Source organism: Thalia democratica, chromosome 4, assembly GCF_965202585.1.
Source record: "Thalia democratica chromosome 4, ktThaDemo2.hap1.1, whole genome shotgun sequence".
NCBI classification, from domain to species: domain Eukaryota; kingdom Metazoa; phylum Chordata; class Thaliacea; order Salpida; family Salpidae; genus Thalia; species Thalia democratica.
Window position 1 is genome coordinate 71,762,777 of NC_139168.1, and position 21,925 is coordinate 71,784,701.

At 29.5% G+C, this 21,925-nt stretch overlaps 1 protein-coding gene across 4 annotated transcripts in view; it reads right to left on the reverse strand.

Moving 5' to 3' along the window:
• Positions 1 to 21,553, reverse strand: part of LOC145835141 (uncharacterized) — a 39,146-nt gene extending 17,593 nt beyond the window's left edge. For all 4 annotated transcript variants that reach the window (XM_082942691.1, XM_082942688.1, XM_082942690.1 and 1 more), the window contains exons 1-21: positions 21,483 to 21,553; positions 20,770 to 20,895; positions 19,674 to 19,800; positions 18,142 to 18,310; positions 17,049 to 17,216; positions 13,477 to 13,649; positions 12,969 to 13,136; positions 12,342 to 12,447; positions 11,673 to 11,893; positions 11,233 to 11,389; positions 10,781 to 10,941; positions 9,844 to 10,186; positions 9,473 to 9,543; positions 8,908 to 9,071; positions 8,555 to 8,658; positions 8,055 to 8,254; positions 7,692 to 7,795; positions 7,150 to 7,270; positions 6,735 to 6,805; positions 5,077 to 5,236; positions 3,155 to 3,400 (exon numbers count right to left, since the gene is read on the reverse strand). In XM_082942691.1, the coding sequence (XP_082798817.1) occupies positions 3,155 to 3,400; positions 5,077 to 5,236; positions 6,735 to 6,805; positions 7,150 to 7,270; positions 7,692 to 7,795; positions 8,055 to 8,254; positions 8,555 to 8,658; positions 8,908 to 9,071; positions 9,473 to 9,543; positions 9,844 to 10,186; positions 10,781 to 10,941; positions 11,233 to 11,389; positions 11,673 to 11,893; positions 12,342 to 12,447; positions 12,969 to 13,136; positions 13,477 to 13,649; positions 17,049 to 17,216; positions 18,142 to 18,310; positions 19,674 to 19,800; positions 20,770 to 20,895; positions 21,483 to 21,523 (3,201 nt within the window). In that variant the 5' untranslated portion in view covers positions 21,524 to 21,553. The remainder of the gene's footprint in view (positions 1 to 3,154; positions 3,401 to 5,076; positions 5,237 to 6,734; positions 6,806 to 7,149; positions 7,271 to 7,691; positions 7,796 to 8,054; positions 8,255 to 8,554; positions 8,659 to 8,907; positions 9,072 to 9,472; positions 9,544 to 9,843; positions 10,187 to 10,780; positions 10,942 to 11,232; positions 11,390 to 11,672; positions 11,894 to 12,341; positions 12,448 to 12,968; positions 13,137 to 13,476; positions 13,650 to 17,048; positions 17,217 to 18,141; positions 18,311 to 19,673; positions 19,801 to 20,769; positions 20,896 to 21,482) is intronic.
• Between the last annotated feature and the right edge of the window lie 372 nt (positions 21,554 to 21,925).

A 21,925-nucleotide genomic window follows, 5' to 3' on the forward strand; every position in this document is an offset into this window, starting at 1 on the left:
AAAGTGCGGCCATTACATAAGCCGTGTAAGAAAGAAAGAGAGAGTAGCAACTTTATAATAAGCGAGAAAATTATACAGTAACGTGTAACATAAAAGTTTTTCGATTATTCAGTCAATGAAACTGGAGCAAAAAAATGAGTTCATGGAGCTGTAACAGTTTGAAATAAACTTACAGAGAAAAACTAAAAAAATTAATTTCTTTCTGCCAATAAATGCACTAGTTTTTTAAGTAAATGTAAACTCATTGGCAAGTTGACAGAAATGGTTTTGAGTAAGCTTCAAACCTTTACTTGTCTTTATTCCATTTGCCTATGTATGAACTTATTTTAAATTTAGTAAATGTTTTCTCAAAAGAACACTTAACTTTACTTTAAGTTACCTTTATCAAAACCTTTCAAAAAAAGCATTTTTGTTATACAGTACTTACAGATAATTTGTACTTTTGTTTTCACTTTTAAATAAACTTTCAAATGAATGCACAGTTTTTTCTATGCAAGAAACTTATGCTTATAACACAGAAACAGGCAATTATATATACTTTTTTACAGATTAGTGTTGGTAAATATCAGATGTTTTAATAAACAGTGCACTTATTAGCAGAAAATTTATTAAAGAATAAAAGAGCTTTAAAAAATTGTTAAGTTTCTCTCATGTAAAGTTGGTAAACTTGTTTTATGCAATATTTTATAACTCTGATCTACAAGCATACCTAATGGCGGAGTGTTCTACAAACCAATACTATTTCATGATGAAAAAATAAAGAGCATAAAAAAATATAAATCAGTCGTTGTAAAATGAAACCGTGTAGCCCACCTAAGAACTTAAAAACCTAGATTATTGTTAAGGGATTTTAAAACTTATTAACCTTCTCCTTTTACAAAAAAAAAAGTTTTCAAAAAAGAAAGATATATAATTTTCTCTCGTACTCTTACTCAGATGTTAAAATCAGTAATAAAAACTTTCAAGTTTTAAAATAGAGAAAAAAATCAAAAAGTGAAACAAATTCAGTCTCTTAACTTCTTATTCTGTTGATAAAAATGAGAAAAAAAAAATTAAGAAGTTTCTCATTCAAATTGCCCACTCAGTTGTGAAAAGTCTGTGGTTCATTAAAATTAGTTCATTAAAAATAGACAAAATAAAAAGCAAAAAAAGTCTCCTCCTATTCGGTCTGTGTGAAAAAGGTGGGTTGGTGGTTCATCATCAGCTGCTGGTTGTACTGCTGCTGGCTCCTTTGCCGCATCAGCTGCCGGTTGTGGCGGTACTGCTGGAAGCTGGACTGCTGCTGAAGTGGGGGCATGCTGGACTGCTGCTGAAATGGGGGCATGCTCGACTGATGCTGGAGTGGGGGCATGCGCTGCGCCTGTGGGGTTGACATATTGTTTGCGATCATATATAAATTCGTACAACAACTAACACTAGCAGCTTTTAATATTCTACATACACGAGTGTTACGACATTTAATATTGTGAAAGCATTTTGTATGTGTGTAAATATATAATAAATTTGTTAAAAGCTGCAGCTGGAATTAGTTGTTGTAAGAATTTACATTGTTGGTATAATCGCAAATATACATCAATCACACAAGACTTGCATAAAGATTTTTTTTAACAACAGGGTTTTGTTGGAACACATGCAAGATACCCAATATAAATAAATACAGACCCATAAAAGAAATAATCAAGGAAACACCACAGAAGAAAGTGTGAAAACTTGGAAAATATATTTAGTAACCACCTTAAAATACATTTTAAATAATTAGAGAATAATCTGAGCACCTTATCTACCTGTGCTACCTTAATTGCATGTATGAATACATGCAATAGAAAAGTACCTAATTGACAAAGAAGAATATTACAAAATATATCAAGTGTATACATAGACAAGTAACTTTCTCAGAAAAGTAACAACCACCACAAATTTTATTTAACAACATTGAAACTTATAGACCTTCATCATGGAAGTTTCCTGTGACATCTAAGTTTTTAAACTAGAAACATCTACTGTACAATAAGTATTTTGATGTGTATCTAAAACTAGGACCTTAACAACAGATGTATGCAAAAAATACATAGTCCAAACTAAATAAAAAGTAAAATAAAAACACAACAAATATATCAAATATAATACTTGATTATATGCCATCAAGTGGTTAGCACTTCTATTTAAAATAAAAAGAAACTTTAACAATGGCAATTTATAATTTGATTGAGACTTTAACTACAGGCAAAATCCGTACTTATTGTTTTTATTCTACTGGGTTTGTTTGGCACTTACTATTATTTGTTTTTAATTTTGCTTAATCAACGTAAGAAGCTTTAAAAAGTAAAAATATGGCTTCTTTGGACACTTAAAAGTTGTTTTAAATATTTTAGACAGAATCAAATATAATGTAACAGTAATATGAGTTTGACGAACATCACAAAAACATCACACAAAAAAAATAAATACTTTTAAGCTAGATGTACATCAAAATAAACAGACAATCTCAATTCAATAAAATACATAAACACCCTATAAGCGTGTGAGGCATAAATAAAACTAAATGTTATAATATTATTAAACACTAGTCATGCATTTATTAAGTTACTATTCAATTACTTATGAAGAACTTAAATATATAAAATATAAAAGTTTAAGTAATTGAGAAGAAATCTTAATAAAAATTAACAAGCTTCTTAAAAACAATTTAATACTGAGACTTGCATATTTTGACCTTGGATTTAAAATAAATTTTAGATAAGATTTGACGAGATCAGAATTTACGATTTAATCAGAATTTACGTGGATTTACTTAAATAATGATGAATATTGGTACTAAAACCCTTCCTTCCTATATCTAATTTACTTTATTGTACAGTTAAAATGTCATTGATTATTTTCTTCTAAATTAGCAAAAAAAACGAGTTTTTATTTAAACATTTGAACTATAATAGGACGCAAGTGCCCACGAGCTGTAGCTATTAAATAGTTCAAACTAGTAAACTACAAATCTTATATTGCCCACATAAGTTACTGAATAAAGGAGTTAAATACAGTTGAACTCAACTCATTCGTATCCCAGGCAAAAAAGCACTACCAGCATTAAATTTTCTTATAGAAGCTTACTTATAAATACAAACAAACAAATTAAGCATGCACACAAATATGTACGCACCTGCAGTTCAGTCCTCTCCCTCAGCAGTTCCATCATGTTCTGCGACGGAGCGCCCTCCATCTGCCTTACGATGGCCGGGTCGTGCCACACGCTGTTGGTGGTGGCGGCGCCGTTGTTCATACTGGGCATGCCGGGTGATGCGTTGTTCATGGATGTGGGCATGCTGCTAGCGCTCGTGTTCATGCTCGAGTTCATTGACGCGTTCAACTGTTGCGCTGTGGACTGCATCTGATTCATATTTGATTGCTGTTGAAAATTTATTGTTTGTTAGCTTAATTGTTATTATTATATTGTATTATAATACATCACTACTTTTTATTAATACAAATGTTTAACTTATCTATAAGACAGAACAGCTCTTTAGTTAGTTTATTACAATTGTATATTAAAACATATATCAAAATGTACATGAATTTCATGTAAAATTCATGATGAAATTAAGCGAAAAAACTTAAATGATTGTCAAGTCACTAAACAAGTTATTAAAAAATACAAAACACACTAAGTTAACATATATTCATATAAATATATGTTCAGATATTTGATTGCTGTTAAAAATAAGTGCTTGTTACAATGTTTATATTAATATTAAGTCAATTTTCTAGCCAAGAAATGACAATGTTGATGTGAATTGTGTAATATATTATAGAGTTCGTTAGACTCTTATATTGATGATTCAACACAAAATGACATTCAAATGCCTACGTTTATTTTTGAGTCAATTTCACGAAAGAAAATTGTTTCGCGTTACAATAATATTTTATTGACTAATTTTTGCTGTTAAATGTGCCTTTATCAACTACTTAAAATATTAAAAGTAATATAGTAATAACTCTACAGTCCTTATATATTTTTTTATATTTGGGTTACTCAATTACATCACGAAGTTTCCCTGTTGTTATTTAAGTTGCGAATTTCTGAGTCAAAAAACTCAAACTTTCCCGACCAGATGAAAACCGTTTTCCTGACTTTCTTGTTTAATTAAATTGATGTACAATTTAATTGATTGTTCAATGATTTTAAATGTACATTTTGAGTTTAAATTTAATTTGACAGACAAAACTGTTTTGAAAATACCAAAAGAAAAATGTTGTTAGACTAATCTTATAATCTCTTTATAATCTTACTCTCATTTTTAGATATAGTCGTAATACTGATATACATAATTGGTGCAGACAGCTTAAGATATATATATATACTAACTTAACTTAATTACTAACATCCGGATGTTAAATTCGTCTGAAATTTTTTAGATATTTATTAATATTCTAAAAATCTAAATTTAACACCTAATTGAATCAACAGCGACTTAATTCTTACTTGAATGATTTTTTTTTTCGCAAACAATCAATAGTACAAAAAAATTTAAAGTGACGGGGAAACTACTGCTTGTTTTTAGAAAATTAAAATAAAACTTTTGTTTCTATATAATAAATATTTTTATTTTTCTTAACTGATATACAACCCACTAAACAATATTTATTTAGAGGATTTGGTAATAACCTTTGGGGTATAAGACAATAATAATGAAACCAATAAAACATGTTTTTTTAGTTAAAGTTTGTTTTTTGTATAGTTTAATTATCAGAAAAAGCTCTCCAGTCTGCGTTGAGTAGGGACTTATACAAACAAATAACACTCAACTTAATGGAATATTGAGTATAGTATAACAGTTATATATAAATTATCTTTTGGGTTTTCAAATTTATCAATCCTAAGTGTTTTACAATTCTTTCAAAAAGTTGTATATTAATAACATTCAGAAAAATGTGCTCAAAAATACTTCGGAAACAATTAGCTTCATTTTCTTAATTCTTACTTAGTGTCCCATGTCTTATGCTTCAACCAATTAACTAAAACACACCAAATTTTTTTCTAAGACTTTTTGTAAACGTGTTTAGATGTAATCAAGTAAAACGAACCTGGTTATTTTGCAATTCCTGCTGAGCAGAATTGTTCAGTTGTTGAGAATTGTTCAATTGTTGAGAATTGTTAAGTTGTTGCTGACTTGTAACTGGAATTTGATGCTGAGCCTGAAACTGGCTCAGTTTAATCTGAGCCATCTTCTGCTCGTGAATAATGCTGTAAAAAAAATATTTATTAAATTGGTTTATATTTAACATAATGATTAACTTAAAACAATTGCTCTACGACATTTTGTTTATTACAACATTTACATTACACATTTAAGCCATCTTCTGCTCGTGAATAATGCTGTGAAAAAATAATTTTTTTAGAAACCTAGGGTACATAAAAATAAATAAACTTCAAGCAATTGCTCTGCAACATTTTGTTCTTTACACCGATTATCTATCAGTTGGATAATGTTGAATAAAGTGGGTTTGACATGTTATAAAAACAATGCTGTGAAAAAAATGAAACTTTTTATAATTGGTGCCAAATAATAGTGTTAGAATTGATTTATATTTGGATAATGTTGAATAAAGTAGGTTTAACATATTTTAAAAATTATGCTGTATAAATGAAGTTAGGTTTAAAAATTAAAGCATTAAACTATGGTTGAATTTTATTGTAAGTTATTCGAGTACATTTTATGGTAAAAACTGCACAAGTTGATTTAACGAAATTCAGTAATTTAGTTCAGTCGCATTAGTCTTTAATTTTTTATTATTGATTATTTCATTATATGTCTTTGAAATCGGTTTAAATTAAATCATTTGAAACACTGTAAAACATATCATAGTTGATGACATTAAATAAAACTCTGTCTTTATAGTTAATAAAACAACTAAACGATTTTTTCTATAAACTATTTCAGAAACTTAAAGCTTTGTAAATATAGTTTTCTATGTTTTACATCTAATAGCTTAAAAATACGTTAGAAAAATGCAATTTTCTAGTAAAAAAATTTCACCCGTAGTAACATTTTGAACTTATATAATGATCGTAGTTCCATTAGTAAGTTGAAAGGAAAAATAAATTTAAAGCCAATCACCGAGGCATTTATTATTTATGATTTATGATCTACAACTACTATCAACTCCTATAGCATCGTATTTACGAAAACGTTCTCATCTGTTTTCTTTCAAGATACCTTTTAAAGCTTTCTATCAAAAAATTAACAGTAGAAAAACCTAGGTAATCAGGTTGAAAGCACTGCCAAAGCAAGTTTTTATTAATTTTTATATCAAAACCTGGCAAATCTACAACTACTACCAGCTCCTATAGCATCGTATTTACGAAAACGTTCTCAAGATTTTTCAGTTTACCTTTTTAGCTTTCTAATAATAAAAGTAAAAAAGCTGGCTTATTAAGTTTGAAGCACTGCTAAGCAAGTTTTGATTAATTCTTATATCAAAACCTGGCAAATGTTCATGTTTATTTGCATTTTAAATTTTCAAAGTTTAAATCAATAAATAAACTAAAAATGTTGCTCAAAATTTAATCAACTGTTTATTTTGACATGTATAATTTTGACATTTACAGTTTTCTAATACAACTAGCACAGTGTCTAGTTGTTGGGATTTTTTTTATATATTTGTTAGAATTACGCAGCATCAGTCTAGCTAGTTGCTGAGAATTCTTTTTTATTTTATTATTTATTTATATTAAAACTTACGCAGTGTCTAGTCGTTGGGTGACGGCCTCAAGTTCCATTTTAAGCTGCGCGACGTATTGGTTTATTTGCACCTAAAAATTAAAAATATAATAAAAATTTGGTTTATTCGTACCTGCAAACTTAAATAAATAAAAGAATCACAAATGATTTAGAGTAAAAATTTGAATTTGTGTATGAATGTAACATGTTAAAATGAACATTAGTTCATTTGAAATTAATAAGTTGGATAATATTTTAATTTGTACCTGAAAATATCCGCTTACTTATGAGATTTGTGTTTTTTTAAAGAACAGCTTCATTTGTAATATAAATAATATATTAAAGCTCAAAAATATTACGAAATTTGGTAGCAAAATTCTACCAATAAATAATGATTATAGCTTGGATAATAAATTAAAATGAAAAAAACATGTACCTGAAAATATGCACTTATTTCCTGGCTGCTCCTACCCCTGAATTTTTCATCAGTTTGCACCGAAGCCAGCAGCCTCTGCTTGAAATCATCCAGCTTGACGTCTTGCGTTCTCGCAAGATTGCTGAAAATTAGTATATTTTATAATTAATATTATACTTCTGCTAAAATTCTTTTAATTTATTGTTTTGCAAAGTTGCTGTTGATGCAGTAGTATAAACGTTATTAGGAATGTATATAATGATTATTTTTAAATGAAAAACGAAATCACACACAACAAAATTGTCTATAAAATTAGAACAAAAACAAGCTACCAAAAAAACTATTTATTCAAGTTATAATACAGAACATTTAGTAAGTATGATAATAAGCATAACAGTAAATAAGACAAATATGACACTAAAATTATATAAATGTTTATTTTGAATTGACTACCGTGGGACTACTTAACTACTATCGGAATGCATTGAGTCCAATTGCTATCATTTACATTAATAAAGTTTTAAGTTTGTTAAAGTATTAAAGTGAATAAAACAAATACTAACTTGCGATAGACGTCCCTTTCATTCTTCATTCCCTGCAACTTCTGCGCCATCAAAACTTTGAACTGTTGAATTTTTTGTTCCGGCAAATGTCCGTTCGCCACGGGCTGTTGATGGTGAAAACGTTATAATGGTTAAGTAAAATAAGATATCAGTGTTTCCACAGGCTGTCATGGCTTAATATTATCATTATAAAGTGTTTTACCCCCTTGCCCTTAAAATCTTATTAAAAATATTGTTAAAAATGTTTAATCAAATACAGAATTGTTGCTCTTGAGGTCTGTATTAATGAAAATTCATCATCTTTTTACATAAGTCAAGAATTTAATAATTATTAGTTTCATATTATTAAACAAAAAAACAAACTTGTTGCTGTTGAGGTCTCTGTTGAGGTAGTTGCAGCTGGTTGGAGCCGAGGTTGAAGGGAATCTGGTTGTTGTTCAATTCGATCAAGTGTCCCAATGTCACGTGGTGCACGTTCGCACCAATTTCGATCCTGAGCTCCAGGTCGTTCATGAAGTAGCCCGACGAGTACCACTCCAACATCTGGTCCGATGAAAATTCTCCTGTGAAAATTGTATATTGTTTGTTAAAATTGTCCTGGGAGAATACGTTGATTGTAAAAAACACTCTGGAAATTATGTAAAAAATTATGCATATAATTATTTGCCTCTGGTAAAACACTTTTTTTAGTTTAGTGATTACAACTTACGAAAGTTGGTTGTTTCAGCTATGTATAAGTTTCTTTTGCACAAAACACTCTAAAACCTTATTTTACCAGCAGTCCAGTTGTATGTTGGTCATTTAAATAATATTAATTTCTTTATTAACTGAGTCTATAAAATTCAAAAAATAGCAATATTTACCTTGAATTTGTCCTTGTGGATCCCTGTAGAACCACTTGACTTTCTGAGGAGGTTGCTGCTGCTGTTGTTGTTGGAACATTTGCTGCTGACTCAGTGCTTCCAACCTGTATGATATTAAACACTTTGTCAATAACAGTACAGCTTAACTTTTTGAACAAACATTGACTGAACATTTTTTAGATGAAAATTTTTATCAATTTTTTTCTGTTATCTAAGACATTAGATTCAAACTTTAAAATCGAAAATTACAACTGATTTATCTTAAAACTAAATTAATTTTCATCTTAAAACAAAAAAAAATCAGCGAGGCTGTCATGTCTAAGACGATTCATAACAAATAATTGAACTCATACCTGGAAGCGTTCTCCTGGGAGTTTTGCATCAGGCTGTTGACGGCTTGCTGGTTCTGCAGCATCATCATTTCCTGCTGCTGCAGCCTGTTCAACTTCATCTGCTCCTGCTGCTGCATTTGCTGCTGCAACGCGTCTTGCGATTCATCGGAGTCGTTCAGCAGAGACTGTCAGCAAAATGCATGCTTTAATAGTGGCACACATCTACTATTTAGAATAGCAAAATGCGTACTTTTCAAAGTGGCGTACATCTACTAAACATTAGCAAAATGTAATGTGAATATTACACCTACTAACTGTGGCAGCCTTTTTACCGGAGAATTTATTCTTTACATAATGTTGTACATCATTTACAAGTTCCAAAAAACTCATATTAAGAACATTATTTAAGTCTAGAAGCGTTTTAACAGACTTAATAATGATTAAAAAACTTAAAATTGTCTAAGATATATTATAAAAACTTTAAATTTAAAACTGTAAAACTTGTGTAACATTTCAATTTTGCTGAAATACAAAAAGAACAAAAATTTAAAGACTATTTAATTTGTGAAATAAAATAACAACTCACGCTCACAACATTGTTGAAGTCATGAAGATTTTGAGGACTTGATTGCTGGCGTGCGCTCGTTGGAACTTGTGCTGTAAAAACATAAATGTTTTAAGTAATACACTATGTTGTTTGTTATCTATTTCCTTTTATAATTTATTTATCAATCTTCAAACTATATAGATAAGTTTAGAACTTGTGGTAATTTTTTTTATTCTAAATAATATGTAATAAAGTTTCTTTTATGATATTTTTGTGTAAAAAACATAATGTATTTAATTTATTCAAAAAAGTAAATTCTGATTTATTTATTTCTGTTAAGGTTTTCAGTGAAATAGCATGTCAAAAATTTTCTATTATCATCAAGTTTGAAAGTTGGTTCAAACACCAACCTGGACTTTGGAAAGTGTTAGGAATGGAATTGTTGAGGTTTTGAGAATTGTTAAGTAGCTGGGAGTTGCCAAGCTGAGAACTGTTCATCTGAGAATTGTTCAAAGACTGGCTGAGGTCGTACATACTATTAGAAGACGTCGCGGGCAACACAGGACTTGGTACGCCTTGCTGGGCGGCGTTTATGGTGGTGGGGATGCCTTGCTGGGTCATGTTGGGTACACCTTGGTTGTTCATGGTGTTGGTAGTCGTTGAAACGTTGGTTTGCTGGTTGTTGAAGTTAGCAGCGTGGTTGATCACGAGCTGCTTGAGGAGTTGGGATTGGTCGCCGTTGGTGTTCATTATCTGTTTGATAAACTGTATAAACAAATGGCATTAGTTTCAGGATCAACCGGTTAAGTTTAGCAAACAGTATCTGCATAGCAGCTTTTAGAAAATGTTGAAGATTTACTAGAACAAGATAAAAGTTTAAAACATTTATAAAAGTGAATAAAACTATCATAAACAGGTTTTTTAATGTTTTTGGCAAATTTTCTCCAGGTTTTCAAAATTTACCTCACGGTTTTAAAAGTAAACATTTTAAGGTCTATCATTTGTTTTAACTTAAGTCTAAGGTAAAAATCTGTTTAAATAGCATAAAAACATTAAAAAGATACTGTAAAGCTCTTTTTTTTATGATGATTACAAAATTGTTATCTATATGAAAGGTTTTTTGTGAGAAATCGAAATTTTACTACTTAACATGTTAAAATTGTCAAAAATTCCAGGTTCTTATTCAAAATTTCTCAAACTGATTTGAATTATTTTTCCAGGTTTCCAGGTTTTTTGGCAAGCCTGTATACATTTTAGCTGTGCCGGTTTATTTAGCTTTACAGACAAATTTCATATTTCATTATATTAATAAATACTTGTACTTTATAGTATTGTTATACTACAAACCTGTTGAGGGATATTGGTGTTCATGGCGATGACGCTCAACTGTTCGGCAGTCAAATTGCCACTCGAATTGAGTTGATCTTCGGTTGGCAAGTTTTCACTCTTTGCAGGTTTCACCGGAGTCGAAGCTTCGGTCGTCACTACCGATTGCTGGAAGTCGTCAGCTGTTTGAAGTAAATTGAGTGACTAAAACTTTGTCATGTGTTTATATGAAAAAAGTGATGAGAGCAACCATACTGTTTATTGATAATAAAACTCAATGAACCTTGTTTGATATATTATAAGTGTATATCTAATAATTATGATTGCCAGTTTAATTAAATAATAGTTTTCTTTTGCTTTTGTTGGTATATGTTCCGTAAACTTTCGCTTCAACTCAAATTGTTTTAATTTACAGCTTATGTAGAACTGTTTCAATTGTTTTTATTTTGAACTTTTTATATATAATCGCCAACCTAATCGTTTAACGTCGACGTCGTCATTAGCCTCCTTTACATCTTTCTTAACTTCGTTTTGTTTTTCTTCAACATTTTTCACAATTTTTTCTTCCTTCTTTTCTTGCGGTTGAGGTTTCTTCGGTTGTGGCTTCGCAGCAGCTTTCGTTGGCGTTTTCTGGTGAATTATTAAATTGATGAGAAATAGAAAGCATAGATGAACTTTAAATAGGATAAATTTGACTATTAAAGTTTGTTCAAATCTTTTTTTTTAATATCTGTTTTTTACATGCAACTTCCATAGTAATAAGATATGTAATATAACCAAATGATATGAATCAATACTTTAGCATTTTTTTTCTAATATAGTTTATTAAAACTGTAACTTTAATTTTAAAATTATTATTTCAAGTTATTAAGGGTTTACCAAAAAAAGAATGTTAAACTAAATAATAACTAACAGGCTGGAACACTCCGTCGTCGAAAACTCCTGGGTCCTTGGCGTCGTTGTCGTTAGCAACCGCCCAATCGGGTGCGAAGGGATCCCTGCCGCCCTGCTGGTTGCTATGGTGAGATGTGGACTGGCTCCTCCTCATCATGGGCTTGTTGCCATGGCGACCGAACCCTCCTGATGATTCCTGGTTGTTGTCGTTCCAATTGTTCCACCGTTTGTTCGCCTCTGCTGTTTATATATAAAAATTTTAAAGATAACTTCAACACAAAAATTCTTCTGAAGTACTTATGGAAATTTTACATTTAAAAAATTCTAGTAATTATCACTTTTAAATTAGCTATTATAGCTTTGCTCATATTAAATAAATTTAAATATTTTAGATAAGCATTTATCATTTTAAAAACTTTTAAGAGCTTTGGACTAATGATTATCACTTAAAAAATCCGATACTTGTACGATTTATAATTAGTTTATTTTGATAAGTCTTAAACTATCGCTTACGGCAATTTGAATAAATATGTTCTATTCAAAAGTTCATTCATTCGCCTCCCTTTTGCTAATAACTACTGAACTAAATAATAATTTTACATGTGTTGAACTTTTTCTTTTTTTTTCCGTCTCAAACTTTTCGAAGCTATGTAAAAAGTTAATAATAAAATTAATATAAATTAAAAACCTTTCCGTTTGTTTTCGTTTCTCTCCTGCATTTGCTGCTTCCTTTCGTTTATCTGCATTTTGGTTCTTTCCGGCTCCAAAAACACAGGTTGCTCCACCGAACCGTCCTGTGATAACAATTAACTTTGTAACAATGTATATGCACAGCATTTGTTGTGTGAAAAGTAAATGCGATGAGTCAATTCAAGTTTTAGTATTGTTTGAATAAAAAGGACATTGAAAATTATTAGAAACTCAAGCAATTCAAATAACATTTTTATTAAATTTATCTAAAAATGTTTACATCAAAAGTTGGAAAGTCTTATTTTTGCATTCAGACATTATTAGTTCAAGTAAACCGTCGTGTAGAAATACAAATATTTTATAAATAATCACAATTAAACTTTCAGGAGTTAAGATATGGTATATTTAAATCTAATACTAAGATTAATTATAAAAATAAAGTGATTAAAGAATAAAATATAAAATTGCTCATAAATTTGTTTCAAAGGCCAATAAAAATCCAGTTTGTTTAAATAAATCTAATTTTATGACTAATTTTAAATAAAATAACTAACCTGTTTACGCATTATTTCCTTTATATCTCTGAAGTAACTAAATTAAATAATCTATTACAAAAGCAACCAACCCTGGACACGTATTTGAGGTAGCGCATCTTGAACACCTTGTCCCTCGTCTCCATGTCCCGGAACTTGATCAGCATGGGCCGCGCCTGCTCCTGCTTCACTCCCAGCCGGTGCATGGACACCACCGAGTTGTCGCCGTGGTTGCAGTGCGGGTCGATGATGCGCATCACCTGTTTTTGATTGGTTGATTAATTTTTGTTTAAGTGTAAGCTGTTATATCTCTACATAAAAACACTTGGCTCGTTAACTTCTAATGGTAATTAAAAGATAAATTCACTAAGTTTAATGAAAAATTTAATAAATTATTTGTAAATATTCAGGTAAGGCCTTTTCAAAATATTGTTTTCATTGTTTTTTAACCATCGTCCCCTTTCCCTGGGAAATTTGCTCTCGGGCAGTTTGTGCATTAAAGGATATAGTTAACCCAGCCACGATAACAAACCAGGCATACAAAAACCTCACCCCTACTTCATGTACATATAGAAATTAATAAAAACAACAAATTGTAACCTGTTCCCAGTCGTCCTTTTCCCTCTCCCTGGGGAACGCGTGCTTGCTCTCGGGCAGCTTGTGCATCACCAGGTTCCTCGCCTTCTCCGCTCGCAACTTCTCCTCCGCTTCGTCCAATTCCGGCGCGTCGTCCTGCACGCTGAAGTTGCGCTTCTTGCGCCGGTTGTCCACGTCTGTTGGGTGACGTCATAATATGTTATTTTGTGATGCCACAATATAATTAGAATAACTTAAGAAAAACACATTTTTGTTATTATACATTACTATCATTACATTATTATCTATTAAGTAGGAATAAGTATTCAGGGTACTTTAAGGAGCTATAATTGTTAAGCTTAAAAAAACAAGTGTTTAAATTAATATAGTGTTGAAACACATGTTAGTCTTAGTTACTTATTGTGATAAAGCTTTTTTTATTCATCTTATTTGTTTTGAATATTTAAACGAAAAACATGCAAACAGGGATACTAACAAAAAATAAATATTTAAATAAACTAGTATAGATATCTTAAGCTAACAAAAATCAGATACAATGAAAAGGTATGACTCATATCATGCTAGTACACATGCTATTATTAGACTGACTAGCCACTGCTCTTCCTAATCAAACCTTTCATATCTGTATAAACAACTAATAGACTGCAAGGCTGCTATAAACTTACAACTTTACTTACAGACTGACTGGCTACTACCGACAACTCTTTACTTTGTTGTGCATAACAATCTAGTTCACATTTACCCACTAGTCATTGTTTATAGTCTGACTGGCTGCTTCAATCTGACCAATCAAGTTTTCTTGTCAGTAATTTTGCTACTTAATAACTGACAACTCAATCTATATTTTCTTGTGTTACTTACACTTTATTGTAACTGTATACATTTTGTTATTAACAACATTGAATCAGGTTCAGAATTAACCAAATAGACCCGAAATGTTTTTGATGCGAAGAAAACTTATTTGTAACTACTGCTAGCTACCCTTACTGTACAGTTTGCCTATCCTTTTAAAGTTATGAATTTTGATTACCATAATAAAAAACTTATTTAAAAATACGCGGTACTTTTAAACGACACGTGGTAAAAATTACAAAAATCTTAAATCTGCTATTCAAGTTTTTAAACTCTTTTGACTCTGTCTCTACAGTGTTCTACTTTCTTAGCATCAGCTATTATTATTCTTGCCCAAGTAAAACTTAGCATTAAAAAGAACATTAACAATTTAAAATTGTTTAACCATAATTTCTCTTTTGTTACTTTAATACAACTTTAAAACTTTATTCTTACACCATTAAATTCAATGCAATTTTAGTAATAATTATAACTTCTGAACTAAAACAACCTTTTTTAAACGTGACACGTAATCTTAATACGTGGCAAATAATGCTCAATATAGCTTTCAACTTGATTTAAGTTTTACTGATTTAACTTTTTGAAATCAACTCAGTATACAGTAAAATGCACCTCAAGTTTAGCTATTCCCTACCTGTGTACAGTTTAAAATTTTATGTAAAGTTTCTAACAGATCTTCACTTTTAAGCTTCTTGACGTAAACAACTAGCCGACCTTAGAAATGAACACACCTTTGACCTTATTTTATAGTAATAGAAATGAGAGTTTTAATTAAAAATAGAAACTAGTTAACTACTAAGTTTGAACTCAATTGGCTTTTTAAGTATTACATTCTTTATAATTTATAAACAAAATAATGTAGAATAAATGTTATAACTGCAGCAAAGTTAACGCTTAACTCAAACATTAGACTTTACTAATAATTTATGTAATGTAGCTTCAATATTTACATTATAGTCGGTATAAATTTAAATCCCTAATTTTTTTTTTATTTTAAATGAAAAACTTAGCCATTAAAATCAAAAAAAAAAGAATCTGGAGTAACTAAATAATTTTGATACACTACTATATCATTCACTCTTGTTAGTTGGATAGTTTTTAAAAGTAAGATACACTAAATTAACCATTTTTAGATCAGTTAACAAATATACAACACGTCTCTTGATAACTTTTAACATAACAAGAGAAAAATCCAAGTTTTAACGTGTTTGAAACATTCTATTCCCCAAAAAAACAAGGAAATTTTTAGCATGAATAATAAACTAATACTCATAATTTCACCTTCACTGAGTAAATCAAGTAAACCCCTATTAAGAGCTATTGTTAAAATTTTTAGAAACCAATCAACTCCATTTTAATCAGCGTTGCCACTTGTTTTTTCAAAATTTTTTCAGGTTTTCAAATATACACATTTAACAGTCTATTTTTAGTTTCAAGTTAAGCTTAAGGTAAGAAACTGTGTTAAATAGCATAAAAACATTGAAAAGATACTGAAAAGCTACTTTAAGTATGTTTTTAAATAAAAAAATATTTGATGATGACAAAAATTTTTTAATTATATGATATATTTTTTGAGTTAAATCGAAATTTTACTACTGAAATGTGAAAATTGTTAAAATTATAGGTTTTTTTAGGTGTTTTCCAAGTTTCCCAAATTCCAGGTTTTTCTAGTTTTTTTTTTTGCTTAAATTTTCATATTCCAGGTTTTTCCAGGATTCCAGGTAAAATGGCAACCCTGTTTAATTCATTGGTGGTAAGAATTTTTAATAAAAGAAGAATGTTGAAACTTATGGACAAAATGTGAAAATCATTGTAAAAGCTATGGATTAGAAAGCTCCCATTACCAAATTAATAGCCTATTTAGGATTATTAGTTAGCTCATTATTTATGTAATAAAATAATGTGTTTATAGTATTATCCATGATTTGCCTTGTATACTAGTATCTATTGATTTCATGCATATATGGTTAACACACAAAAAGAAACAAAACAAAACTTTGAACTTGGAAAAGCACTTCCTGTTTTGTTTGGCTTGTACATTAAACTTAGTGTTAATTATTATAACTCTTACTCTGTAACATATTGACATCAAACAAAAGTTCCTAAAAACCTCTTGAATTGCATGTAAGGTCCAATAATATCTTTCAAAAACAATGGTCTCCATAAAAAGTATGACCATCAAAAATAACCTAGACATAACCTTATAAATACATACAACACAAATTTAACAGCATGAAGCTCAAGTATTTTTTTTCATTAGCCCCACAATTAGTACAAGCCTTTATGCACATACATAATTTTTTGTCACATAACCCTATTACGTGTGTATGCACAACAACATTAGATTCTACAAAAATCCTTCAACACTTAAGAACAAAAACCCCCTTGTTGAAAAATACATATAACACAGCAAGACAGTGACCTTTCCATTCAGTGGCCGAATATTTGTATGAGACAATCTTAAATACCAACTACCCTGTACAATACATACACTATAACGTTGGACCCTACAAAATCCTTCTTTTTCAACCACCCTGTTTCAAAATAAACATATAAAATACCCTACGTAGGCATCTATTACCCCTACTAAGGGCTAAGCTTGCTGTAAACTTTCAGTCATACTCCAGCAATTTAGTACATAAAATATAAAACACCCCTAAGTAAGAAGAATGTAAAACATTAAAGGGCCCAATTTAAAACACATAACATAGCATGACAGTGACCTTTCCATTCAGCAGCGTCACCTGTGGCCTTCGGGTCGCCTCCGTACGAAGATTTGTCGCCGAACGCGGTTGGTTTGTCACCGCCGCCTCTCCTCCAGCTCTGCTGATCCGCGCGCGACACATTTCCCTTGCCACGAGCGAACTTCACGTCTTGGTTGTACCTGGCGTCTGTTGAGAAAATTATGTTGATAATGTAATCTACTTTAAAATAAAATAGAAAGTTATCAATTTCGATATTTTTAAGGAGAAAAATTAAATTTCGTTCTCACAGTTTATTACAATCAATACAATGTTTCACTTGATATCAAATTATAGGAGTTCGTCAGTTTAAACAAAATTTATTTAAATATAATTTTTCATTACATAACAATTATTATAATATATTGTAATGATCGGTGAGAACAAAATTTAATAAAATATTTATTGTTAACGTATTTTTGATATACTAAGAAATAAGGTATTGTATGAAGAAAAGTCTATTTTTGATTACATTTATACATCCTGTTGAGTATGTCATTGGTTATCGGTTGAAAAACTTGATTATATATTTATATTAAAAGTAAAAATAAACATATAGTTGTAGCTGGAATCCATTTTTTTAACTTTTTTATTTATAAAAAACTCACTAAATTCTTTATTTAAATATATATAATTAAGCTAGATGCATTTTAATTAAATCCAATCTGACTACGTAGGAGCAACTTAACTTCTCAGCATACAAATAACATTAGCTTTAATCGAACCTCTCAGTCTCTGCGCCAAGTTGTCGTATCCATCTGAATCAACCAACAAAAGTACAAAAAAATACAAATTAATTGACTCGTTTAAATTCATGTTTTCAATTAAATAACAGTTTTCTAAATTTTTTATTTACAAGTTAATTAACGTTATTTCCAAGCAATCGATTTCAAACACATACCTCTTAGTTATTCTACTTATTTTAATTTTTCTTTCAAATTTTCAAACATATAACAATCTATGTTTTCCTTTATTTACAAACTTATTATCAAAAAATTTTTATTTTAAAAATTGACTCAATCAAACTTTTCTTTTGCTTTATTAAAAATCATAAATCAAATAATCAACTTCACACCTCTCTGTTCCTTGCTGTTCCACGCGTTGCCCCTGTTGTACTTGTTTCTGAAGTCCTCCCCGCCCTGCGCGGTCGAATATGACCGCTGCACGGGCGGCCTCGACATCGAAGGGGGTCGGTACGCCCCTCCGCGGGTCCCGCCGCCGTAACTGTTACCATAGCTACTGTCCTGTTTAAGAGAGAGGTTAAATTTTAAGAGTGTTTTTTTTAGATTAAATTCTTACTTCAATGACAAAACTATTTAACAACTTACAATTCTTAAAATTGGAGTTCTAGAAAAAATAAATTAACATAAAATATAAGTATAAAAACCTTACAATGATAGTCCCAATAAAATTTACTGGGTGAAGTTGTATAGCATAAAAGGATGCTTAATCCTTATAAAATTAAAGTTTACCAAGCAAGATTAGTTTTTAAAGAAACGAAAGACACAAGTATTTAATGGAGTGGTTATCTTCTTGTGTGAACTAAAAAAAACAATTTTAAGTTTTTAACTACCTCTGCTTGGGTATTTTATGGTTACTGTGCCTAAACTAAAGTTCTACTTCTTATTTTAAGAACACTTAATTTGGAAAAAATTTTCTTGTTTATAGAGATGAAAAAAACGTATGACCTAAAAGAGATACACAAAATACTATTTTCAAAATAGCCAAATTGACTAGCATAGCAGTTATTTGTCAGCCTGCTTTTATAACTTAAATTTCAATGGTACCTTAAATTCTTGTTATGTTATTCAATAAAAGCATAGGAACAACTTAAGGGCATAAAGGGGTCCGACATTTATTTTTACTAAAAATAACATTGGATCTTATATGAAAGCAAAAAGTACAAACTAAAAGCCAGATTTTATAGAATAAAAAAATATTATTTAACTTTTGAGATATTTTAATTTTTATAAAAAGTTTCCGATACATACGTATGGACCGCAAGTTTTTTGGTGTCAACTTTCTTGGAAATTTAAAAAATCACTAAAAACCTATCTTCTCCTTCATTTCTTATGATAGAGACCTTAAATTTTCAGGAAACGTTCCTTTTATAGTTTAAAAGACTTTGAATGTTGGAATTTTAAAAATAGTACAAAATAAAAATTTTAGGTAAAAAAAAACAAAAAATAGGTGGTTTTTCTTTTATAAAAATTTTATTTTTCAAAATTGAAAAAAATTCCTGCATTCAATCTTTTTAAAATTTAATAATACACTTTCTGTGAAAATTTGAAGAAGATTGCTTTAAAAATGAAGGAGGAGATAGATTTTTAGTGAAACATCTTTTTTTTGCATTTTTAGTTTTGGCCTTCCATTAGGAACCTATTGAGGTCATCGACTTTGACTGCTCATATCTCAAAAAATACTTTGAATTTTTTCAAACGGTTAAAAATGTCTGATAGCTCGGATAAAACTCTATAAAATAAGATCAACTTGTAAAAAACAAGGTGGACCCCCCTATGCCCTTAACATTCTCTTAAATCAAGGGTACAAAACATAAAAACAAACACGTAATATAAATTTATTCAACAAGTGATATATGTAATTGACCTTCAGCAGCAAGTTGATTGGCTTCAATATTTCCTTGCTGACGAACGAAGGCGCGTTGAGAAGGGTTTGTGGCAGTTCTGTGAGAGTGTTTGCAGTGTAAAGTTCCAACATTTCCTCTTTTCCGTATCTGTTGAAATTAAGTGATAAGATAATAGTTTTAAAACTTTTCAGTTTTTTTCTTATAACCTTGGCATACAATTATGATATGTGAATAAATAAAAATATATATGAATAAATTTTTATATTCCGTATTGCAACAATAAATTAAGAAAAAAGTTGAAAATAAGTAAACAGTTGAATTTATACTAAAAAATCAACTTTTACTTTTTTTGTTACAAGTTTGGTACTTTAGAATAAAAATAGTATTAAAATGTTGTTAAATACACCTTACACATAACTCACTCTATTGGAGCGAACCATGAGTCAAATAAATTAATTAAACTGATTAATTGATAGTTTTAAACAACTCATGTTTTTTGTTACACTCATGACATACATTCATAAGTAAAATTGAAATTTGATCAATAGTTTACACATAACTAACTCACAAGTGCAAACTATGTTGTAATATATAACTACTTGAATTCAACTTAAAGCAGTTTTTAAGTTTTTGTGTTACAATCTTGTCATAAACTAAACAAAATAAAGTGTTGTAATAAATTAACTTGTAAATTGATAGTTTTAAACATTTTAGCTTTTTTGTTACACCCTTGGCATTCAATTATGATATGAATCAAGTTAAAATAGTCTGAAGCATAACTAAACCACTAGTGCAAACTATAGGTTAAATGAATTTTCAAGTTAAAAACAGCTCTCAATTTTTTTTAAATATTCTTTATCAATTTTAATTGAGTTTTTTTTTTACCATCATACTAATAAACTGTTTTAAGGCAGATTATATACACATTTTAAAACATAATGGTCAGAAAGTCAATTTATTAACTATTTAACAACTGATCAACTTTAAAAATACAGATACAAAATGTTAGTTAGTAAACTTTTGTTTTACACCAGCCAACTATTACAGTTTGTTGATTTATAATTAAATTTATATACAAACCACATTTTTTAGAGTTAGATCATTTTATGAACAAACCTGTGTCTGGCCAGCTTGAACTGCCTGGGCGGACCTGATTGGTTGTTGCCCGGCTGAGAAGCCGCCTGATTGGCTGGCGGTTTGGCCTTGGTTGGTTGTTGTGTGCCCTGGGGCAGATTTTGAATCCTGTTTGGATCACTAAGTGTACAAAAGTATAGGGTTTAATATTGGTTGTTTTAACTAGTATTTTATATAAGTGAAATATGTATATATGAATTTATTACTTCAGGAATTTATTTTACAAACTAAATGGTATATATTACAAAACATATATATATATATATATAATGAAATATATATATGTTTATTACACATTATAGATGGGTTTTCCATAAAAACACAATTATACCAACTGGTTTAGTTTCTCTTAATTTAACTTTTAAAATTACCTGGTGTGTTTTTGACATTCAGTATTTTTAAATAACATATTACAATAAAAACAATATGCAATATTCGTTCTACTCCGTATTTCTAGTTTAAGTTTTGTGTTAAAAAAAACTTTAATTAGCTGTTTTATCAAACCAACTAAGAACGAAGATTTCTGCATTTTTAAAAAACATCATTCAAAATATTCTTGGTTATTTGAAATAAAATACATTGTTTATTTTCTTTTGACTAACATGTTTCAAAGAATTATATTATAAAATATAATCAGTATGGTCAAATGTTTTAATTAAATTCAAAAAAGGTATATTTTATAAAATAAAACTAACCATTTAGGTTCAAAGTGATTAGATGCGCTAGAAGAATCCATAGTGACAGAAGAGCTAGGTGATTTATTATATTACCTGAAAAATATATAATTATATAATAATTTGGTCACATTTAAATATAAATGTTACTAGGTGATTAAATTATATAATTATTAATGTCAGCAGGAAATAAACTAAACCATTTAGTACTTTAAAATATGTATGATTTTATGGTTATTTTATGTACCACCTGGGATGAAACACTATAAACAATTTTGACTACTTTAAATGGAAATATACATTTATTGGGGCTAGGTGACTTTATATATTACCTGATTTTTTTATAAACAAATAGTTTGACTGCTATACATAGAAGTATGTATGTTAATAGTGTTAGGTGATCTTGTGAAGCACCTTGAATTAAATAAATAAAAGAATTCTAATATATAAAAACATACATGCTA